Source organism: Pseudophryne corroboree, chromosome 1, assembly GCF_028390025.1.
Source record: "Pseudophryne corroboree isolate aPseCor3 chromosome 1, aPseCor3.hap2, whole genome shotgun sequence".
Classification (NCBI taxonomy): Eukaryota; Metazoa; Chordata; class Amphibia; order Anura; family Myobatrachidae; genus Pseudophryne; species Pseudophryne corroboree.
In genome coordinates, this window is record NC_086444.1 from 1,079,602,316 (window position 1) to 1,079,627,610 (window position 25,295).

The following is a 25,295-nucleotide window of genomic DNA, read 5'->3' on the forward strand; positions in this document are numbered from 1 at the left end:
TCGCCAAAATATGCCCCCCTTCTCTGTTTTACCCTGTTTCTGTAGTGCAGTGCAGGGGAGAGTCCTGGGAGCCTTCCTCACAGCGGAGCTGAGCAGGAAAATGGCGCTGTGTGCTGAGGAGAATAGGCCCCGCCCCCTAAAACGGCGGGCTCTTCTCCCGGAGTTTGCGATATATGGCAGGGGTTAAATACATCCATATAGCCTCAAGGGCTATATGTGATGTATTTTAGCCATAGAAAAAGGTATTATACATTGCTGCCCAGGGCGCCCCCCCCCAGCGCCCTGCACCCTCAGTGACCGCTGGTGTGAAGTGTGCCGACAACAATGGCGCACAGCTGCAGTGCTGTGCGCTACCTTATGAAGACTGAAAGTCTTCTGCCGCCTGTTTCCGGACCTCTGGACCTCTTCAACTTCGGCATCTGCAAGGGGGGTCGGCGGCACGGCTCCGGGACCGGACTCCATGGCTGGGCCTGTGTTCGATCCCTCTGGAGCTAATGGTGTCCAGTAGCCTAAGAAGCAAATCCATCCTGCACGCAGGTGAGTTCACTTCTCTCCCCTAAGTCCCTCGTAGCAGTGAGCCTGTTGCCAGCAGGACTCACTGAAAATAAGAAACCTAAAAAACTTTTTCTAAGCAGCTCTTTATGAGAGCCACCTAGATTGCACCCTGCTCGGACGGGCACAAAAACCTAACTGAGGCTTGGAGGAGGGTCATAGGGGGAGGAGCCAGTACACACCATGTGATCCTAAAAGCTTACTTTTTGTGCCCTGTCTCCTGCGGAGCCGCTATTCCCCATGGTCCTTACGGAGTCCCAGCATCCACTAGGACGTCAGAGAAACATATTTTCGGTAAGCTGTTATATTTCTTGTGATAGTAGGTGTTTTAAGTGCTGCTTAGTATGTATGCTATTAGCCAGTTTGTTTGTTTTTCACTATTGTTTCCATTTTTGATGCGCAAAAGGAATACACTGTGCAATATAAGAAACTGCTATTAAATAAATATAATATGTTTCCATTGTTATAGGCAAGGAAGTTATGAGGAGATGGACTAATATTCGAGATGCCTTTGCCAAGTGCAAAACAAGTAAAGAAAACAAAAAATCTGATGGAGGCTACACAAAACACAAGAAGTTTATTTTCAATGACCAAGTACAGTACTTATTAAAACTATACAACTCAAGGGATACAGTAGATCATTTTGAGGATGACACAAGGACACCAACCTAGGACTTGGGATAAGATTCATTTCCCAGCAGCACAGTGGCCTAAACACCCACGGATGGCTTAAAGCCAGAACCCAAAAATCAATGCCCCGGAGTGACTCAGTCAAAACCCATAAAGATTTTGTTTAATACTTTAAAACTTCTGTGTTGTTAGGTAAGAATTTTTTTTAATTGGACTTTACTGAATATTTTGTGCTTATCAGTAAGAATTTACAAAAAATCCATTTTGATTCATGCTGTGAGAAATACAACGGGAAAGGGAGTGAGTATATTTACAGCCACTATACATCGTCGCGATATACCAGTGACCACTAATAGACTAGTAGACATTGGAACCACTTACTTGTCAAGCTCCACAGCAAGGAGCCCTTCTGAAACCAATTTAGAATGTTACAGACACTAAGGCATAAACATTAGACGCTACTTTTTCTTAGCGATCTATAATGCACAAAAATCTGACCTGTAATAAAACATTGCAAACCATCTTCAAGCATGAGAAAGCCACACAAATAATTACAAATAATAAAAAATAAGTATCCCATGTATATAACATGGCACAAAGCATATTTCTACTAACATACCTCATACGGGACACACTCCTATAACATCACTAGTCACCTTAAAAAAACTTTTAATGCAAGGATTTAGGGGAAAAAAAACATTATTGTATCTATCTATCTATCTATCTATCTATCTATCTATCTATCTATCTATCTATCAGCCCAGATCTGTGACTCTGTGCATTATTTCCTAATGCTGGGTTGGGATATACTAACTTCTCCCACTGCGGTATCTGGCTTAACGCATCCCGTGTGTTCTCCTCAGTAATAGGATTGCCGCGCGCTGCCCGTAGTTTTCTCCTCACTGTGATTCTGCCTCATCACCGCCGCAGCCACTCAGTCCTGAAATCTCCGTAGGGGTTTATCAGCGCTGCGCTCCCTCTGTCAGTCGCATATGCGCACTTGTCTCTGCTGTGTGCCATAACCAGTGTGTGCATAAGGGACTGTCAGGAGGTGTGCAGCGCTGATAAACCGCTACGGAGAGTGGCCGTGGCGGTGATGAGGCGGAAGCGCAGTGAGGAGAAAACTACAGGCAGCAGGCGGCGATCCTATTAACGAGGAGACCAAACAGGATGCAATTAGCCAGATACCGCAGCAGGAGAGCTTAGTACATCCCGCCCCCTGAGTCATAGAGTCACAGAACTGGCCAAATATATAGGAGAGGTGGCTAGATGCAAGCCATGATCCTCTTACTTTCTGGTGAGTAGTTGATGCACCTAAGACGCAGAGTTCGCGATCCCTGCCTGACCACACGCTGCTGTGTCTACTTCCATTCTGAACCAAACACCCGCCCCTCCCACACACCCCCTCCCCCCCCCAACTCCGCCCCCTCCAGCGCCACCCCTGCGCCCACCCTTCACCCCACACCTCCCGCGCCAGCAGCGCCTACAGACCCCCTACCCAAACCGCGGCAACCCCACACCCGCCACTCCACCACCCGCAGTGCCTATGGACCCCATCCACCATCCGCCGCACCCCCGCACCTGCCACTCCCCCACCCGTGTCAACCCTGTTCCTCCCCCACCTGCTGCACCTCCCGACACCCTACCCCACTTGCAGCACCCCCGCACCCGTCCTTCCCCACCCGCAGCGCCTCTGTAACCCCTCCCCCATCCGCAACAGCCCCGCACCTGACCCTCCACCACTCGCGGCACCCTCGCCCCTCCACCACCCGCAGCACCTCTGAAACCCATCCCCCATCCATGGACCCACTTCTCCGCCCCTGCCCCACCCTCAACACCTCCCGACCACCTCCCCCATCCACAGCACCCCCTATGCACCCACCCCTCCACCACCTGCCCCTCCCCACCCACAGCACTTCCTGCCCCCCTCCCCCATCAGCGGCCCTCCCGCAGCCACTCCTCCCTCACACGCAGCATCTACATACCCCATCCGCGGCACCCTGCAACCACCCCTCCCCCACCTGCAGCACCTCTGCAATCCCTCCCCCACCTGCAGCATCTACATAACCCCCACAACCACCCGCCCCTCCCCCACCCGCAACACCTCTGGACCCCCTCCCCCATCCACGCCCCCTCTGCAACCGCCCCTCCCCCACCTGCGGCGGCTCAGGACTCACTCCCCCACCCGCAGCTCCCCCGCACCTCCCTCCCCTCCCCCATCCACTTCTCCCACACACTCACCACTCCCCCAGCCACAGAACCTACTAGGTGATTCATCATGCCCTGTGTGCGATGTTCACGCCATCGCAAGGGGCTACGGCTCCTTAACAATCGCACGCCCTTTGTCCGTGCAATATTTAACCACTCACAAAATTATGATTGGAGGTAATACTCCATATAATAAAAATATTGCACGCCCAAGAGCGTGTAGGGTTAAAGGGGCGTAGCCCCTTGCGACGGTGTAATGAATCACCTAGTATATATATTTTTATATATATATATATATATATATATATATATATATATAGCTCTCTTCTGACATTTTGTCAATAGGGAACAGATGCAGCCAATATGACCATGCACTAATGTGAATTTATGTCTCTTGGAATCAGCCGGTTAACTGCAAAGACCTCTGAAATCACAGGGGGCACATGACAAATGAAACACTGATGAGCTGAGAAATGAGGAAAGGTTCGAAGTAGATGAGCAGGGCTGCATACCTGAAATGAAAGGTGAATAGCTATTCAGACTTGGCGGTGCCATGAGGCTTAGGACAGACAGGCTGGAGAAGGCTACACAGCCTCAAGTGTGCAGGAATTCCACGCGACATGACAATATTAAACAGCTGCTGTATAACTTCCTGTCAGTGATATCATTTAATGGGCAGCTATTTATGCTATGTACTCTAGATAGTATGGTTCGGCCGTCTGACAGCTAGCAGGAGAAAGGGCCACAACGGGGATTTCTTCTCACCATTATTTTATTAAAATATTTACCTTCCAGATTTTATCCTGGATTACTATCCCAAACATTATCTTATACATTTTGACAGGCTGTCATCTGCAGACATGCAGGTCTCATGACACTGGATGTCCCAGAATGCAATTTGCTTTACAGATCAACTTTGGTGGCCAACATTCAATAATAGTTATTTCGCAACCTGGCATTTGCACAATGCTGTTTCCAAGATACCAAAAAATAAGAAATAAACATTAAATATGGGCTGAGTGCCCTCTGCGTGAACTAGATGTTCTGTTTCATTTACTCCAAGGCTCCTCTCATTGGATCCCTGACATGGCTCTGATGGATGAAGTGATCCTCTCTTCAACTGGCCTCATTGTTACCAGACTGCTGTTTTTGCCGTACGCGGTTCGGTAACTTGTACAGGTTTATGCAAACAGCTTCCATCAACGTAAATAGATGGAAGGAAGTAGGGCAGCAGCCTCTGTGCACGGTCCTGTTGGAAGCGGGCATATAAACTCAATTCATGGCCATCCTTTCCCACCAATTACATTCATTAGTGCTTCTTCTGGCATACATCAACAGGGAATTACAGCCAATTGGATTAGTGCTCAATCCCTTTGTTAAAACCGTTCTGTTGACAAATGTGAACATTGGTTTGAAAGAGAAAAAGTCAGATCTGGTATGGAAAGTTACACAGGGAATGACCGCTCAGCCTTGAACCAGTCTTCTGGGGCATGAGCGAGTCTGACTTTCAGCAGGTTCCGTTTGGGAAATGATTTGCCCCAGTGAACCATGAGAGGCGAGTTATAGCACATCATTTCATATGGTTTGCTGCAAAGAAATAATTGCTCAGCCCCTGGCAAGTTCCATTTGTATAGTGCTGTGGTTACTGCCAGAAGGGGCGGATGCTAATCTCTTCCAGATCATGCAGCAGCAGTGTCACTTCTCCCACATCAAGATTAGGTGTGTTTGAAAAGGGCTGTCCACTAGGAGTGAAACAACAAAGGTCTGGTGCATAGTATTGTAACTGCATCCCAAGTCTATACCTCCCTCCCCTTAGACAAAGACAATAGATTCTTTAACTGTAAACTAGTATTAAAATATATTATCTATTGCTCCCATACTTCCATTCCCTAGGGATGTACATCAGGAGCTAGTTGTCTAGTTGCTAGTTGTTGGTGGACAGGCTTCCAATGCGATGGTAACTATTTTTACATTGCAAGAGCATTGCTTCTGCACATTTCGATGGCGGCTAACATCGGAAAGACACCATCGAATTAAAACAAAACCCCACTCTTATCACCACAAAAACCATCATCATTCGATGTCCATCCCTACTCCTCCCCCAGTTATAAACATCCTAGTGATATTTGGTGGACCCCCTTCCTTCAAAGTAAAGCATTCGTTACCTTCAAACCCAGAAATAAAGACACGGAGACTTGAATTTTTGCAGAAAAATTGCTAGCTATTTATTTGACCCTAACCAATAGCAAACCTGTAATAGAAAATTTTATTAAGATGCCGATCCAACCGGCATATGGTGGCAGAAAAAAGAACGGCTCTATTAACCTAAACTAACCTTAAAATACAAAAATTCGAAACCATCCTAATTTTACTACAACTATCAAAAAACCGGTAATAGGTGACAACTCAACCCCCACAGTGACTACCCACCCTGATGGGTGCCCTGCCGCTACCTTCCCGGACGGGTGGTCGAGCGGCCAATAAGTCGATGGAGGTGAGTGCACCTAAACCACACCAAACTGTAAAACACTACAGCTTACCATACAACTACAAATCAAAGGAAAATCACCACAAGAGAGAGCTAAAATGGCCTCACCTTCCCTATATATATTAAACCCTCCCCTTCAAAAAGGCTGTACTTTCCTCACAGCTAGGTCCACCCCTCACCAGATGTTTAACTCTTTCCTTTCCCATGCAGTCAATTCTCTCTCCTTAGTTTATGGCACAACAGGTTGTACATCCCCTTGGGTGCTACAATGTGTTATGTTGTGATAGTTACAGAGCCGGCAGCCGTGTCGTGTGCAGAGGGATCGCTCAACAAGGGATTCGCCAAAAATAGAAAAGCAGGTAAACACATTTCTCATAATGCTTCATTAAAAAGGTATTTTGAAACTCAACAAACATGAGACCCATTGAAGGGAATGCTGTAACTTGCTGTAAAGAGGTCAATTCCACCATTTCAAAAAAATATTTGTAGTGTATCTGACATTTCTGAATGTTTGCAGTGTTCCCCCTAGGTACCCCTTCCTCTACACAATCCAAGTAAAAGGAATTATTTTTAACAAGTGGAATATGCTATTAAGGTGTAATTTGAGTATGGAGAATTCATTAGGAGTCACATTCTGTACTGAAAAATGTATGGATACTAGTAGTTTCCTCACCAGAAAGGCCTGCGCTAGACTACATGTTCTGTTGCTGGGGTTCTGGACTATAGATTGACAGTTAATAGGTCGATCTCATATGGTTGACATGGTCGGCCTAATTTTTATTTACATTTTTTTCAACTTTTTAATCATTTACCATCCACGTGGACTACGATTGGCAATAGTAACCTGTGCTGAGCCAGCTTGCTCAAAGCATGTGATTAAAAATTGAACATTACACCAGGAAAACGTAAAAAAACTTGGGCTGACTTTTTTTGTGTCAACCATTTCAATATCGACATTTTGACCCTGTTGACTTCTTCTACAATATAATTTTTTAAAGTCTACCTTTTCCATGTCAACCATTTGGGGTTGACCTATTGAATGTCTATCTTTTTCATGTAGATCTATTGATCCACACCCATGTGTCACGTAAGTATAGCCTCCAACCTGACCCGTTCCATTAGGTACACAATGCTCTGTTCCTGGACTTCTTTAGTTACAGAGGTGGGGCTGCAGCACAGTCCAAAATTCAAATGGGGAGCCACACTAAATGCCATCGAGTCCTGGCCAGTGATGTTTGGCAGTGTTCGGGGTGGCTCCCCTGTTTGAATTTTGGACTGTGCTGCAGCCCCATCTCTGTAAAGAAGTCCAGGAACAGAGCATTTTCTACCTAATGCAATGGGTCATGTTGGAGGGTTTGCGTAAGGGGATAATATGTCAAACCTTTGAAAGAGTATGGATGGCCACCAACTGTTTTGCAACCTTTGATGGTCTGAGGGCTATGGCAAGTATTCAAACATGGGTTTAGCAAGTCAATGTTTAGTTCTGTGCATGAGCAATAATCATCCATCGATGGCTAAACCGTCAATGCAGATGGTAGAAAATCATCAACCATCGATGGCCATCAGTACGAGAGAGATGAAGTGGAGAAGTCGCCCATAGCAACCAATCAGCTAAAAGCCATCTTTAATCTAGAAGAGTCTATAAAATGGCAGAAGGTGATTGATTGCTATGAGCAACTTATACAATTTGGACCCGATTCACAGGTGGATGCTATTCCGATGTTAGGGTTGCTCAGATTGCAGCAGATTGGAGCCGCATCCGGCGGGCGTCTCTGTACAAATTACAGCGGCTGTAGGATTAGGATTACCATAAATTATCAGTACTGCAGTGTACAAAGAAGCAGTTGCAGCTCCTGCTACATCGACCTCTGAATCAGGCCCAGTGTGTCGTCCCACATACTCTATGGAAGCTATACACAGTCTACCGACAGCGGAGAAAGCATTTTTTGAAGCTGGTCCAGTAGTTCTGAAAAAGCATCCTAACCACTCTCTAGGAGCAAGTGAAATCACTGAGGCATGAGGACCATTATGTCTCTTGCCTCAGGAATGATGACAGCTTATAGTAAAAACACGCTCAACACCAGCTCAGCCTACAATATGACTGGCAACATTGTAAAGAACACTGTACATTGTATAAAATAAAAATAGCACTTACTGAAGAGATTTTTGAGTATCATTTCATAAACACACTGCTTGTGTTGTCCTCAAAATTTCAGCCCCATGAACTGGGACAACATTCCCACAGCAACACACAATCTGGACAGATGGGTAGTATGCTGTACTGTATCACTACTAAGGCCTGGGGGTTAGTATGCTGTACTGTATCACTACTAAGGCCCGGGGGTTAGTATGCTGTACTGTATCACCACTAAGGCCTGGGGGGTAATATGCTGTACTGTATCACCACTAAGGCCTGGGGGTTAGTATGCTGTACTATATCACAACTAAGGCCTCAGGGTAGTATGCTGTACTGTATCACCACCAAGGCCTGGGGGGTAATAAGCTGTACTGTATTCACCACTAAGGCCTGGGGGATAGTATGCTGTACTGAATCACTACTAAGGCCTGGCGGTTTGTATGCTGTACTGTATCACTACTAAGGCCTGGAGGTTAATATGCTGTACTAAATCACCACTAAGGCCTGGGGGTAGTATGCTCTACTGTATCCACCACTAAGGCCTGGGGGCAGTATGCTGTACTGTATCACTACTAAGGCCTGGGGGTTAATATGCTGTACTATATCACCACTAAGGCCTGGGGGTAGTATGCTCTACTGTATCCACCACTAAGGCCTGGGGGCAGTATGCTGTACTGTATCACCACTAAGGCCTGGGGGGTAATATGCTGTACTGTATCACCACTAAGGCCTGGAGGTTAGTATGCTGTACTGTATCACCACTAAGGCCTTGGGGGTGGTATGCTGTACTATATCACCACTAAGGCCTGGGGGTAGTATGCTGTACTGTATCACTACTAAGGCCTGGGGGTAATATCACCACTAAGGCCTGGGGGGTAATATGCTGTACTGTATCACCACTAAGGCCTGGAGGTTAGTATGCTGTACTATATCACCACTAAGGCCTTGGGGGTGGTATGCTGTACTATATCCCCACTAAGGCCTGGGGGTTAATATGCTGTACTGTATCAACACTAAGGCCTGGGAGGTAATATGCTCTACTATATCACCACTAAGGCCTGGGGGGTAATATGCTGTACTGTATCACCACTAAGGCCTGGGGGTAGTATGCTGTATTATACCACCACTAAGGCCTGGGGTAGTATGCTGTACTGTATTACAACTAAGGCCTGAGGGTAGTATGCTGTACTGTATCACTACTAAGACCTGGAGGTTAATATGCTGTACTAAATCACCACTAAGGCCTGGGGGTAGTATGCTCTACTGTATCCACCACTAAGGCCTGGGGGCAGTATGCTGTACTGTATCACTACTAAGGCCTGGGGGTTAATATGCTGTACTATATCACCACTAAGGCCTGGGGGTAGTATGCTCTACTGTATCCACCACTAAGGCCTGGGGGCCGAATGCTGTACTGTATCACTACTAAGGCCTGGGGGTTTGTATGCTGTACTGTATCACCACTAAGGCCTGGAGGTTAGTATGCTGTACTATATCACCACTAAGGCCTTGGGGGTGGTATGCTGTACTATATCACCACTAAGGCCAGGGGGTAGTGTGCTCTACTGTATCCACCACTAAGGCCTGGGAGCAGAATGCTGTACTGTATCACTACTAAGGCCTGGGGGTTTGTATGCTGTACTGTATCACCACTAAGGCCTGGGGGGTAATATGCTGTACTGTATCACCACTAAGGCCTGGAGGTTAGTATGCTGTACTATATTACCACTAAGGCCTGGGGGTTTGTATGCTGTACTGTATCACCACTAAGGTCTGGGAGGTAATATGCTGTACTATATCACCACTAAGGCCTGGGGGGTAATATGCTGTACTGTATCACCACTAAGGCCTGGGGGTAGTATGCTGTATTATACCACCACTAAGGCCTGGGGGTAGTATGCTGTACTGTCTTACCACTAAGGCCTGAGGGTAGTATGCTGTACTGTATCACTACTAAGGCCTGGAGGTTAATATGCTGTACTATATCACCACTAAGGCCTGGGGGTAGTATGCTCTACTGTATCCACCACTAAGGCCTGGGGGTAGTATGCTCTACTGTATCCACCACTAAGGCCTGGGGGCAGTATGCTGTACTGTATCACTACTAAGGCCTGGGGGTTAATATGCTGTACTATATCACCACTAAGGCCTGGGGGTAGTATGCTCTACTGTATCCACCACTAAGGCCTGGGGGCAGAATGCTGTACTGTATCACTACTAAGGCCTGGGGGGTAATATGCTGTACTATATCACCACTAAGGCCTTGGGGGTGGTATGCTGTACTATATCACCACTAAGGCCTGGGGGTTAATATGCTGTACTGTATCAACACTAAGGCCTGGGAGGTAATATGCTCTACTGTATCCACCACTAAGGCCTGGGGGGTAATATGCTGTACTGTATCACCACTAAGGCCTGGGGGTAGTATGCTGTATTATACCACCACTAAGGCCTGGGGGTAGTATGCTGTACTGTATTACCACTAAGGCCTGAGGGTAGTATGCTGTACTGTATCACTACTAAAACCTGGAGGTTAATATGCTGTACTAAATCAGCACTAAGGCCTGGGGGTAGTATGCTCTACTGTATCCACCACTAAGGCCTGGGGGCAGTATGCTGTACTGTATCACTACTAAGGCCTGGGGGTTAATATGCTGTACTATATCACCACTAAGGCCTGGGGGTAGTATGCTCTACTGTATCCACCACTAAGGCCTGGGGGCAGAATGCTGTACTGTATCACTACTAAGGCCTGGGGGTTTGTATGCTGTACTGTATCACCACTAAGGCCTGGGGGGTAATATGCTGTACTGTATCACCACTAAGGCCTGGAGGTTAGTATGCTGTACTATATTACCACTAAGGCCTGGGGATTTGTATGCTGTACTGTATCACCACTAAGGCCTGGGGGGTAATATGCTGTACTATATCACCACTAAGGCCTGGGAGGTAATATGCTGTACTGTATCACCACTAAGGCCTGGAGGTTAGTATGCTGTACTATATTACCACTAAGGTCTGGGAGGTAATATGCTGTACTATATCACCACTAAGGCCTGGGGGGTAATATGCTGTACTGTATCACCACTAAGGCCTGGGGGTAGTATGCTGTATTATACCACCACTAAGGCCTGGGGGTAGTATGCTGTACTGTATTACCACTAAGGCCTGAGGGTAGTATGCTGTACTGTATCACTACTAAGGCCTGGAGGTTAATATGCTGTACTATATCACCACTAAGGCCTGGGGGTAGTATGCTCTACTGTATCCACCACTAAGGCCTGGGGGCAGTATGCTGTACTGTATCACTACTAAGGCCTGGGGGTTAATATGCTGTACTATATCACCACTAAGTCCTGGGGGTAGTATGCTCTACTGCAGCAATGGCCAACCCTGTGGCTCTAGAGTCGGTCAGCTCCTCGCCATCGCTGCTCCCAGCCCGAGACACACACACGCCTCTCCGGCGGTGGTGTCTCTCTTCATTCGGCGCTGGCCCGTGAGCCAATCAGAGCTCGCGCACCGGCAGCTAAGGCTCCTGATTGGCTGCCGGACCGCGAGCTTTGATTGGCTCACGGACCGGCGCCTAATTCAAAAGAGACACCGCCGCCGGAGAGTGAGCAGCAGCAGCACGGTGCGCAAAGAAGAGGAGGAGGAGGGGGGGAGAGCACTGTGGGGACGTGTATTTGCACTGGGGGCATAGCTGGCACTGGGGGAATAGCTGGCACTGTGGAGACATGTGTATCTGCACTGGGGGCATAGCTGGCACTGTGGGGGCATGTGTTGCTGGCACTGGGGGCATAGCTGGCACTGTGGGGACATATGTAGCTGCACTGGGGGCATAGCTGGCACTGTGGGGACATGTGTATCTGGCACTGGGGGCATATCTGGCACTGGGGCATAGCTGGCACTGTGGGGACATATGTATCTGCACTGGCAGCATATCTGGCACTGGGGGCATAGCTGGCACTGTGGGGACATATGTATCTGGCACTGGGGGCATAGCAGGCACTGGGGCATAGCTGGCACTGTGGGGACATGTGTATCTGGCACTGGGGGCATAGCTGGCACTGTGGGGACATATGTATCTGCACTGGGGGCATATCTGGCACTGGGGCATAGCTGGCACTGTGAGGACATGTGTATCTGGCACTGGGGGCATAGCTGGCACTGTGGGGACATGTGTATCTGGCACTGGGGGCATAGCTGGCACTTTGGGGACATATGTATCTGCACTGGGGGCATATCTGGCACTGGGAGCATAACAGGCACTTTGGGGACATACATATCTGCACTGGGGGCATAGCAGGCACTGTGGGGACATGTGTATCTAGCACTGAGCGCATATCTGGCACTGGGGGCATAGCAGGCACTGTGGGGACATGTGTATCTAGCACTGAGCGCATATCTGGCACTAGGGGCGTAGCAGGCACTGTGGGGACATATGTGTATCTGGCACTGTGGAGTCACCCATTTTTTTGGCCTTTTTATATGTACTGTACTGGGGCTTTATATGTATGTGGCACTGTACAATATGAAGAAAAAATGGGGTTATGATATGAGGTCATACTCCTACAAACATCATACAGAAAGGGGTGTGCACATAAATGGGGTGTGGCTTGCCATGCCCCCATTTTTGCGCACGTGCCTACGGCGCCCACATGATAGTGGCTCTTGACTACAGAGTTTTTCTGGCTCTTTATTTCTGACTGGTTGGCCACCCCTGCTCTACTGTATCACTACTAAGGCCTGGGGGGTAGTATGCTGTACTGTATCACTACTAAGGCCTGGGGGTTAATATGCTGTACTGTATCACTAATAAGGCCTGGTGATAGTATGCTGTACTGTATCACCACTAAGACCTGGGGGGTAGTATGCTGTACTGTATCACCACTAAGGCCTGGTGGTAGTATGCTCTACTCTATCCACCACTAAGACCTGGGGGGTAGTATGCTGTACTGTATCACCACTAAGGCCTGGTGGTAGTATGCTGTACTGTATCACCACTAAGGCCTGGGGGGTAGTATGCTCTACTGTATCCACCACTAAGGCCTGGTGGTAGTATGCTGTACTGTATCACCACTAAGGCCTGGGGGGTAGTATGCTCTACTGTATCCACCACTAAGGCCTGGAGGTTAGTATGCTGTACTGTATCCACCACTAAGGCCTGGGGGGTAGTATGCTGTACTGTATCACCACTAAGGCCAGGGACTGATTCCTATGTGTATGGAGTTTGTATGGAGATTGTTTTCCTAGTATTGTGTGGATTTCCTCCGGATGCTAATGGTATATAGGCTTCTAACTAAACTGTACCTAGTGTGTTTATTTGTCATCCTGTCTTAGGAAAATTAGATTGTAGGTTCCACTTACGTAGGGATGGACATGCCAAAAATGCTCTAATTGTGCAGCACTGTGCAATACAGCTATGCCCTGATACATCATTGCTGCTGTCACGCCAAATAACCAGGAGCTATGCAATTCTGCAAGCATTGTGCGTCTTTTTTTTTCTTTGAAAATGCCGCAAGTCACTGCGACTAGGGCACACCAGGAAACAGATGCACCCTAGATTACTTTGATATGTAATACTTGTATATCTTGTATAATTGAGTCCCTGAATCTGTATACGAAGTTCTATGATGCAGCGGTCACTGCGTTTTCCATGTAAAGTTCCGTTGTGCTTTATATATAGACAGTCGTACACATAAATACAAGTGTCAAACATCACATTATTCAGTAAAGTCTCCAGGTGCGATCTATTCGTATTGTGTTGTGCTTAGATAACTTTTTAGCAAAGAAAAAAGACGTCCTGCCCTAGCAGAGTTGTGTTAGACCTGGCGGCTCACTCGCGGCAGGCATCACACGCTGCATGGCGTATTGAGGCTAGATTTATTTATTTTATTTATTAACAGTTTCTTATGTAGCGAAGCATATTCCTTTGCACTTTACAATTAGAACAACAGAATAGAACAAAACTGGATAAAAACAGACAGACATATAAAAATAGTAGAGATGAGCGGGTTCGGTTTTACTCGGATTTACTCGGTTCTCAAAATGGCATTTTATTGGCTCACGGATGTCTTGTGTTTTGAATAGCCAATAAGATGCCGTTTTGAGAACCGAGTAAATCCGAATAAAACCGAGTAAAACCTGAATCCGCTCATCTGTAAAAAATAGGCATATATTCAATTCATGTTAGATCCTAACGTGAGCATTCAATGCCGCTGCCAAACCTGACAGGTTTGGCCCGTTCCCGACAATGTCAATCCGACTTTTTTAAAGTCGGATTGACATTGTCGGAAACGGGGCTAAAACCTGTCGGGTTTGGTTGCGCTTCCGACAGAACACGTGGACTCCGACGTCGAATTCCCGACTTGTTGGGGGAAAAACAAGGGGCATTGATTAGGTCGGAACCCTATTCCGACCTAAACCTGTCTGAAACTGCGGTCTTTTCAACAAGACGGCAGTTTCCAACAAGAATTGAATACCCCCCATAGACGTAGGAAGGCCTTGCTCGCAAGCTTACAATCTATAGATGTGGGAGGACACATCTGTAGGTTGGTGCTATACAACTTAATGGCAATTAGAAGATACAGATACACATTTAGTATGATCACAGTAATGGGCACTATTTACATGCTCCCGTCTATGATTATAAGAATTAGTATTATACTCACATTTCGCAGTTTCCTGTTGCAATCTGAAAGCCTGTGTGCAGAAAAATATGTTATTAAAACAGATTGTAAGCTCTGCTGCATAAATCCAAAAACACCATTTGAGGCCTGACTCAAAAGATGTGATAATGCAGCCAGCAAATTTACTAGGAACTAGTTACATCATTATTACACGAGGCACCACTGTGCCTCATGCATCAGAGATGACCACAACTCCTAGGGAAAGATAAATATAACATGGTTTCTGCCCACAGAATGGCCGCTTCTGTTGTGTTAAGGTGATATAAGTACATTATCAGTTACTCCTACAACATTAGGCAATTAATAATAATTTGTTGTGTGGGAGAAAATATATGCAAAGGCTGGAAGCCATAGAGAGATGAGAGGTGCCAAGAAGATCTGTGCACACATGCCTATAGGCACAAGGTCAGGAGAGGCTAGCACTGATTGCACGCTAACACTCCGCCATCACATCACACAGTGGTGAGACAAGCAGTCCTCTGGTAGGAAGCTTGCACTCACACTGAGACTTAAGGGGGACATGTACTAAGCAGTGATAAAAGTGGAGAAGTGAGCAAGTGGAGAAGTTGCCCATGGCAACCAATCAGCTGCTCTGTATACTTTTATAGAATGCTAATTATGAATGTTACGTCAATGCTGATTGGTTGCCATGGGCAACTTCTCCACTGGCTCACTTCTCCACTTTTATCACTGCTTAGTACATGTCCCCCTAAAGCCTGAGCACAGCACAGTGACAGAGATTGATTTACATGAACTAATACCCTTTACCCCCTCACTGCAGTGACCAACACATCATACATAACTTTCTACAGCAAATGTAATGAAGTTCACAGAAGGGTGCAGGTGGCAACATAAAATACAGCAAGTGGACTTTTAGCTGGATACACACTATAAGATTATCTGTTCAATCTTTCTGGGTGGAACAAAAATCTGGTAATGTTTGGGAACAAATGACAATTGACCATTTGCTCCCAAACACTAGAAAACAGAAAAAAAATGGTCAAATTGGTTAAATCCATTTGATTTAACCATTTTATTGGAACAACCATTTTTATAAGTTTTCCTGAGTTTGGGAGCAAATGGGTGATTGTCGTTTGCTCCCATACATTACCAGATTTTGATTGGACAGATAATCTTATAGTGTGTATCCATTTTAAATACTTGTGCACCTGATCTGTTGCAGCTACCTTCTCCCCGCCTGTATGAGCGGAGTGCAGGGGCACCGCCTTGGGGGAACAAATAAGAATTTACTCACCGGTAATTCTATTTCTCGTAGTCCGTAGTGGATGCGGGGAACTCCGTAAGGACCATGGGGAATAGCGGGCTCCGAAGGAGGCTGGGCACTCTAGAAAGATTTAGGACTACCTGGTGTGCACTGGCTCCTCCCACTATGACCCTCCTCCAAGCCTCAGTTAGGACACCGTGCCCGGACGAGCAGACATAATAAGGAAGGATTTAGAATCCCGGGTAAGACTCTTACCAGCCACACCAATCACACCGTACAACTCGTGATACAATATCCAGTTTGACAGTATGAAAACAACTGAGCCTCTCAACAGATGGCTCAACAATAACCCTTTTGTTAACAATAACTATTTACAAGTATTGCAGACAATCCGCACTTGGGATGGGCGCCCAGCATCCACTACGGACTACGAGAAATAGAATTAACGGTGAGTAAATTCTTATTTTCTCTAACGTCCTAGTGGATGCTGGGAACTTCGTAAGGACCATGGGGATTATACCAAAGCTCCCAAACGGGCGGGAGAGTGCGGATGACTCTGTAGCACCGAATGAGAGAACTCCAGGTCCTCCTCAGCCAGGGTATCAAATTTGTAGAATTTTGCAAACGTATTTGCCCCTGACCAAGTAGCTGCTCGGCAAAGTTGTAAAGCCGAGACCCCTCGGGCAGCCGCCCAAGATGAGCCCACCTTCCTTGTGGAATGGGCCTTTACAGATTTTGGCTGTGGCATGCCTGCCACAGAATGTGCAAGCTGAATTGTACTACAAATCCAGCGAGCAATAGACTGCTTAGAAGCAGGAGCACCCAACTTGTTGGGTGCATACAGGATAAACAGCGAGTCAGATTTTCTGACTCCAGCCGTCCTGGAAACATATATTTTCAGTGCCCTGACAACGTCTAGCAACTTGGAGTCCTCCAATTCACTAGTAGCCGCCGGCACCACAATAGGCTGGTTCAGGTGAAACGCTGACACCACCTTAGGGAGAAATTGGGGACGAGTCCTCAACTCTGCCCTATCCATATGGAAAATCAGATAAGGGCTTTTACATGATAAAGCCGCCAATTCTGACACTCGCCTGGCTGAAGCCAAGGCTAATAACATGACCACTTCCCACGTGAGATATTTCAGATCCACGGTTTTTAGTGGCTCAAACCAATGTGATTTTAAGAAACTCAACCTCATGTTGAGATCCCAAGGTGCCACTGGAGGCACAAACGGGGGCTGAAAATGCAGCACTCCTTTTACAAAAGTCTGAACTTCAGGTACTGAAGCTAGTTCTTTTTGAAAGAAAAATCGACAGAGCCGAGATCTGTACTTTAATGGAGCCTAGTTTTAGGCCCATATCCACTCCTGCTTGCAGGAAATGCAGAAATCGACCTAGTTGAAATTCCTCTGTTGGGGCCTTATTGGCCTCGCACCATGCAACATATTTTCGCCATATGCGGTGATAATGCGTTGCCGTAACATCTTTCCTGGCCTTAATAAGCGTAGGAATGACTTCTTCCGGAATACCCTTTTCCTTTAGGATCCGGTGTTCAACCGCCATGCCGTCAAACGCAGCCGCGGTAAGTCTTGGAACAGACAGGGCCCCTGCTGTAGCAGGTCCTGTCTGAGCGGTAGAGGCCACGGGTCCTCTGAGAGCATCTCTTGAAGTTCCGGGTACCACGCTCGTCTTGGCCAATCCGGAACCACGAGAATTGTGTTTACTCCTCGCTTTCTTATTATTCTCAATACCTTTGGAATGAGAGGCAGAGGAGGGAACACATAAACCGACTGGTACACCCACGGTGTTACTAGAGCGTCCACAGCTATCGCCTGAGGGTCCCTTGACCTGGCGCAATATTTTTTTAACTTTTTGTTGAGACGGGACACCATCATGTCCACCTGTGGTTTTTCCCAACGGTTTACCAGCATCTGGAAGACTTCTGGGTGAAGTCCCCACTCCCCCGGGTGGAGGTCGTGTCTGCTGAGGAAGTCTGCTTCCCAGTTGTCCACTCCCGGAATGAACACTGCTGACAGTGCTAGTACATGATTCTCCGCCCATCGGAGAATTTTTGTGGCTTCTGCCATCGCCATCCTGCTTCTTGTGCCGCCCTGTCGATTTACATGGGCGACTGCCGTGATGTTGTCTGACTGGATCAGCACCGGCTGGTGTAGGAGCAGGGATTTTGCTTGACTTAGGGTATTGTAGATGGCCCTTAGTTCCAGAATATTTATGTGAAGGGAAGTCTCCTGACTCGACCATAGTCCTTGGAAGTTTCTTCCCTGTGTGACTGCCCCCCAGCCTCGAAGGCTGGCATCCGTGGTCACCAGGACCCAGTCCTGTATGCCGAACCTGTGGCCCTCTAGAAGATGAGCACTCTGCAGCCACCACAGTAGAGACACCCTGGTTCTTGGAGACAGGGTTATTAAGCGATGCATCTGAAGATGCGATCCGGACCACTGGTCCAACAGGTCCCACTGAAAGATTCTGGCATGGAACCTGCCGAAGGGAATTGCTTCGTAAGAAGCCACCATCTTTCCCAGGACCCGCGTGCAGTGATGCACTGATACCTGTTTTGGTTTCAGGAGGTCTCTGACTAGAGATGACAACTCCCTGGCTTTCTCCTCCGGGAGAAACACTTTTCTCTGGACTGTATCCAGAATCATACCCAGGAACAGTAGCCGTGTCGTCGGAACCAGCTGTGACTTTGGGATATTCAGAATCCAGCCGTGCTGGTGCAGCACTTCCTGGGATAGTGCTACTCCCACCAACAACTGTTCCTTGGACCTCGCTTTTATTAGGAGATCGTCCAAGTACGGGATAATTAAAACTCCCTTTCTTCGAAGGAGTATCATCATTTCCGCCATAACCTTGGTAAATACCCTCGGTGCCGTGGACAGTCCAAACGGCAGCGTCTGGAATTGGTAATGGCAATCCTGTACCACAAATCTGAGGTACTCCTGGTGAGGATGGTAAATGGGGACATGCAAGTAAGCATCCTTGATGTCCAGGGATACCATGTAATCCCCCTCGTCCAGGCTTGCAATAACCGCCCTGAGCGATTCCATCTTGAACTTGAATTTCATTATGTATGTGTTCAAGGATTTCAAATTTAGAATGGGTCTCACCGAACCGTCCGGTTTCGGTACCACAAATAGTGTGGAATAATAACCCCGGCCTTGTTGAAGTAGGGGTACCTTGATTATCACCTGCTGAGAATACAGCTTGTGAATTGCCGTTAGCACCGCCTCCCTGTCTGAGGGAGCAATTGGCAAGGCAGATTTTAGGAACCGGTGGGGTGGGGACGCCTCGAATTCCAGCTTGTACCCCTGAGATACTATTTGCAGGATCCAGGGATCCACCTGTGAGCGAACCCACTGATCGCTGAAATTTTTGAGGCGACCCCCCACCGCCTGTGGAGCCCCACCGTCATGCGGCGGACTTGGAAGAGGAAGCGGGGGAGGACTTTTGCTCCTGGGAACCTGCTGTTTGTTGCAGCCTTTTTCCCCTACCTCTGCCTCTGGACAGAAAAGACCCGCCTTTTCCACGCCTGTTTTTCTGGGTCCGAAAGGACTGAACCTGATAAAACGGCGCCTTCTTAGGCTGTGAGGGGACATGGGGTAAAAATGCTGACTTCCCAGACGTTGCTGTGGAAACTAGGTCCGAGAGACCATCCCCAAATAATTCCTCACCCTTATATGGCAACACTTCCATGTGCTTTTAGAATCTGCATCTCCTGTCCACTGGCGAGTCCATAAGCCTCTCTTAGCAGAAATGGACAATGCACTTACTTTAGATGCCAGTCGGCAGATTTCCCTCTGTGCATCTCTCATATATAAGACTGAGTCTTTTATATGGTCTATGGTTAACAGGATCGTGTCTCTGTCTAATGTGTCAATATTTTCTGACAGTTTATCTGACCAAGCAGCGGCAGCACTGCACATCCAAGCTGACGCAATAGCTGGCCTAAGTATAATGCCTGTGTGTGTATATACAGACTTCAGGATCGCCTCCTGCTTTCTATCAGCAGGTTCCTTGAGGGCGGCCGTATCCGGAGACGGTAGTGCCACCTTTTTAGACAAACGTGTGAGCGCTTTATCCACTCTAGGGGGTGTTTCCCAACGTGACCTATCCTCTGGCGGGAAAGGGAACGCCATTAGTACCTTCTTAGGAATTACCAATTTTTTATCAGGGAAAGCCCACGCTTCTTCACACACTTCATTTAATTCATCTGATGGGGGAAAAACTACGGGTAGTTTTTTCTCTCCAAACATAATACCCTTTTTAGTGGTACCAGTAGTTATATCAGAAATGTTTAACACCTCTTTCATTGCCTCAATCATACAGTGAATGGCCTTAGTGGGCATTAGGTTTGACTCATCGTCGTCGACACTGGTGTCAGTATCAGTGTCGACATCTGGGTCTGCTTGAGGTAGCGGGCGTTTTAGAGCCCCTGACGACCCATGCGACGCCTGGGCAGGCACGAGCTGAGAAGTCGGCTGTCCCACATTTGGCATGTCGTCGATTTTCTTATATAAGGAGTCTATACGTGCACTCATTACTTTCCATAAGCCCATCCACTCAGGTGTCTGCCCCGCAGGGGGTGACATCCCATCTAAAGGCATCTGCTCCGCCTCCACATCATTATCCTCATCAAACATGTCGACACAGCCGTACCGACACACCGCACACACACAAGGAATGCTCCGAATGAGGACAGGACCCACAAAAGCCCTTTGGGGGGACAGAGTGAGAGTATGCCAGCACACACCAGAGCGCTATATAATGCAGGGACTAACTGAGTTATGTCCCCTATAGCTGCTTTTTATATTATAAATGTATTGCGCCCAAATTTAGTGCCCCCCCCCTCTCTGTTTTTACCCTGTTCTGAAGTGTAGACTGCAGGGGAGAGCCAGGGAGCTTCCTTCCAGCGGATCTGTGAAGGAGAAATGGCGCCAGTGTGTCTTAGGGAGATAGCTCCGCCCCTTTTCCGCTGCCTATTCTCCCGCTTTTTTCTGGATTCTGGCAGGGGAATTTACCACATATATAGCCTCTAGGGCTATATATTGTGGTATTTTTGCCAGCCAAGGTGTTTTTATTGCAGCTCAGGGCGCCCCCCCCCCAAGCGCCCTGCACCCTCAGTGACCGGAGTGTGAAGTGTGCATGAGGAGCAATGTCGCACAGCTGCAGTGCTGTGCGCTACCTTGGTGAAGACTGATGTCTTCTGCCGCCGTTTTTCCGGACCTCTTCTTGCTTCTGGCTCTGTAAGGGGGACGGCGGCGCGGCTCCGGGACCGAACACCAAGGACTGGGCCTGCGGTCGATCCCTCTGGAGCTAATGGTGTCCAGTAGCCTAAGAAGCCCAATCCGGCTGCAAGCAGGCGAGTTCGCTTCTTCTCCCCTTAGTCCCTCGCTGCAGTGAGCCTGTTGCCAGCAGGTCTCACTGAAAATAAAAAACCTAAAACTATACTTTCTTTCTAAGGGCTCAGGAGAGCCCCTAGTGTGCATCCAACCTCGGCCGGGCACGAAATCTAACTGAGGCTTGGAGGAGGGTCATAGTGGGAGGAGCCAGTGCACACCAGGTAGTCCTAAATCTTTCTAGAGTGCCCAGCCTCCTTCGGAGCCCGCTATTCCCCATGGTCCTTACGGAGTTCCCAGCATCCACTAGGACGTTAGAGAAATGGGGGTAAATGCTCCACCTAACATTAATCATGGCCTTCTTAGTGCCTTTGAATGAAGTGTTATTAGCATCTGAAAAGCACAATCAGCGCACAATCCAGCATACGAGCCTATGGAGAAATTCTAGTGCACCACGCTGTTTGGGTCTGGGCAGATAAGATTGTTACATACGCTCATGCAAGGTGGCGACTAGAGTACAATGAAAACAAGATAAAAAGGTGCAATATTTCTCACTACAACTGAAACAGTCAGTCATGCAATTCTTCATACATTTATATGTACAGCCGAGTTCCTAACTAGAAACTGCTGCTGAATCTATGATCAAGGACAACTGAATCTGTTTGAACATTTTTATTGATCTTGTATAGATGGACTCTGTTGCTATGGATGCTGCAGGCTAGCCCCGAGATATTTACACTTAGAACTTAGCAGCGGCTACGGTTCTCTCATGTAATATATATTATAAGCACTATGGTGTGTATTCAATGACTGTCGGAATTCCCGACTTGTCGGAAAAAAGTCAGTTTCCAACTTTTTCAAGTCGAATCTGGATTTGACCTATTCAAGTCAAGTGCGGACACGTGGATCGGCGGGCGGATTAGCTGTGGATCCACTCCAGTGCTGGGAGCAGTGGGTATCACCTTAAGGCAGCAGGGCTGGAGGCCCATAGTATGTTAAGGAGGTATTATCCAAAAATGCGGTTATGTAAGCATACAACGGCACCGTGGTTACCCACCTGACGGTCGTTCTGTTGGAGTTTTCCTGTAGATCCCCGGGGTCAAAGAGCTGTGATTCTTTCAACCCGAGTTCTTTACAGCCACGCAAGAATAAGGTTACATTATCCTGAAAATAGCAGAAACACATTCATTAAAAAACAACACTCATTATAAGATTTATTAAAATGTATGAGATTTTTCATATCATTAGGACACACATTATTGTTTAGTAAGACCGACACACAAAACCCCCCCAAAAACAACAACTAACGCAAAAGCCTCATAGCGAAAATAAACTGCACTTATAAACAGGACACATTTTACCTTGAGAATAGTGTCTGTTCAGATTAATAACTAAACTACAAGAAAAAATAGAGTGGGATATACGATTTACAAAGAGGTTTCTTTTTCGATTATTTTCTTAAATGTAAGCAGCTTAAGGGTTTATACACCAGCCCCAGAAACAGCTGATGACAGTACAGTGCAGGGGGATCTTACAGCTAGGAGACAGTTCCCAATCTCCGATAAGACACGGAGGTGACAAGCGAGAGTAAGGAGGCAGTTTTACTCCAGTGTCAGTTTAATATTTATTTTAGTCATATATTTTATGTTAATAGGTGGTGTATAGAAGGGTGGTCTTCAGTATGTCGAATGTCGGGATCCCGGCGCACATTATACCGGCGCCGGAATCCCGACAGCTATTCTCCCTCGTGGGGGTCCACGACCCCCCTGGAGGGAGAATAAAATAGTGTGGTGCGCGTAGCGCGCCACCGTGCCCGCAGCGTGGCGAGCCCGCAAGGGGCTCCTTAGCGCTCGCCACGCTGTCGGTATGCCGGCGGTCGGGCTTCCGGCGCCGGTATGCTGGTCGCCGGGAGCCCGAGCGCCGGCATACCGTACTACACCCGTATAGAAGAACTACAATGTCTAGGTTGACCTCATATGGTCAACACTCACTAGGTTGACATGGACAAAAGGTCGACCTATGAGAGGTTGACACAGGAAAAGGTCAACAGGTACAAAAAGTTAACTCGGGGAAATGGTCAACTCGGGAAATGGTCGTCACAAAAAAAAAAAGGCTGACACAAAAAAATAAAAAAAAATAAACATGGGAAGTGGTTAGCACAGCATTTTTTAAAGTCGTTTTGACCTTCAGAGTACAGGGAACCCAAAGTAATGCTGCACTCGGCACATGCTACTATTCCCAATCGTAGTCCACGTGGATGGTAAAGTATGAAAAAGATGTAAAACATACAAAAAGCCCTTAAAAAGTTGGGTCAAGAAAGTTGTGAGGATCATTGCCAAGTCGACCTTTTACAGTGTCAACCTTTCATAGGTCGACCTTTTGTTCACGTCGACCATTTGGGGGTCGACCTAGACATTGTCTGGCTATACATTGGAACCCAATTCCTATACAGCATATATAATTAAATCAAAATCCTGTTCAAAGAATAACCCATGAGTCTGTGAAACTGAGAAATTATCACATTACATTAATGAAGTACACAGAGCAATTAGCAGAAATTATTGAAGGTATCAGCACATCACTACAATATACAAGTTATAATAACACCGTCCTGTATAGCACAGAGTATGCCACTGGGGCAAAAAAATACACTATGTTTTGTAGGGTGAAAAATAATTGTTTAATGTGCAAGAAAAGTAAAAACAGCATGCATTGTATGGTAAACAACATATATATATATATATATATATATATATATATAGCATTGTTTTGTAAACAAAATATATATATTTACAGGGGATCCGGTCGGGTTCCCGGCAGTCGAAATACCAACGCAGGAATGCAGACCCAGCTCGGAATGCCGGATTCGGGACCACAAATCCTGGCACCGTCATCCCTACACCCAATATCTCGAACGAGACACTGCAGGGCCACCAGATAGGTAAGGCACTGGGGGAGTAAGGTTTAAGCTGCGGGGAGGAAGGGGGGTGGGTGGGTTAGGTTTAGGCGGGTTAGGTTTAGGCACCCCCGGGGAGGGTTGGGGTTAAGCTGCGGGGGGTGGAGGATTAGGTTTAGGCTGCAGGAAGGGGGGGGTGGCCAGGTTTAGGCACCACCGGGGAGGTTTAGTGTTAGGAGGCCATTGCAGGAGTGGATTCATACTGATGGGATGCTGTGGGCGGTATTCTGACTGCTGGCATAATGACCGCCGGCATTTCAAACCCAACCCATTTACAGCGCAGCCACTAATAATTATGTTTACAGAGTTGAGCTATTTGTTTGCTACTGCATGTGTGCAAAAATCTCTAAAAACTCCTACAGCACACGTATTACTTAGTTTGTACGGACAAAAGCACAGATGCGATTGAGACGCACGGTATCAGGAAAGTCTGCTGGGGGTTCCTGGGCAGTGACTATGCAGACGCACAGAGATGGAAAGTCTTATGGGCATGTAGCTGAGGTGATGGTGGTACATAGATGTTCTATCTATCCTTCACATACTCCAATGGAAAATCTGCACCTGCCGTAGGGCCGGTACAAGCTCCCATGGTGTGACCACTCTACAGATGCTCAAAGAGCCCATCTCAGTTCTTGCACATTCATACGCACGGATGTACACCAGGGAATGGCTGTGTAGCTGCATTTGCATAAAGTTGCATATGGGTGACCGCCAAAACACGCAGACACATCCATCTCTAAATCAGGCCCTGCGTCTGTGTAGCCAAGTCCATCTGTGTCTATAGATTAGTCACTCATTGCTCCTAATACTTAAGGGTGGACTGAAAGAAACATGATCTCTGACAAGCAAGACTGGTTTATCTTTGCAGTAGAAGTTTTATTAGTTATAGACTTATGAACATAACTACAATATTATTTATTATCAGTTATTTATATAGCGCACACATATTCCGCAGCGCTTTACAGAGAATATTTGGCCATTCACATCAGTCCCTGTCCCAGTGGAGCTTACAATCTATATTCCCTACCACATGTACACACGCATACATTCA

General features: G+C 47.2%; 1 protein-coding gene across 7 annotated transcripts in view; it reads right to left on the reverse strand.

Moving 5' to 3' along the window:
- Window positions 1-25,295, reverse strand: part of LIMCH1 (LIM and calponin homology domains 1) — a 484,664-nt gene that overhangs the window by 150,080 nt on the left and 309,289 nt on the right. For all 7 annotated transcript variants that reach the window (XM_063921014.1, XM_063921011.1, XM_063921012.1 and 4 more), the window contains exons 4-5: window positions 22,346-22,452; window positions 14,687-14,717 (exon numbers count right to left, since the gene is read on the reverse strand). In XM_063921014.1, coding sequence (XP_063777084.1) covers window positions 14,687-14,717; window positions 22,346-22,452 — 138 coding nt within the window. The remainder of the gene's footprint in view (window positions 1-14,686; window positions 14,718-22,345; window positions 22,453-25,295) is intronic.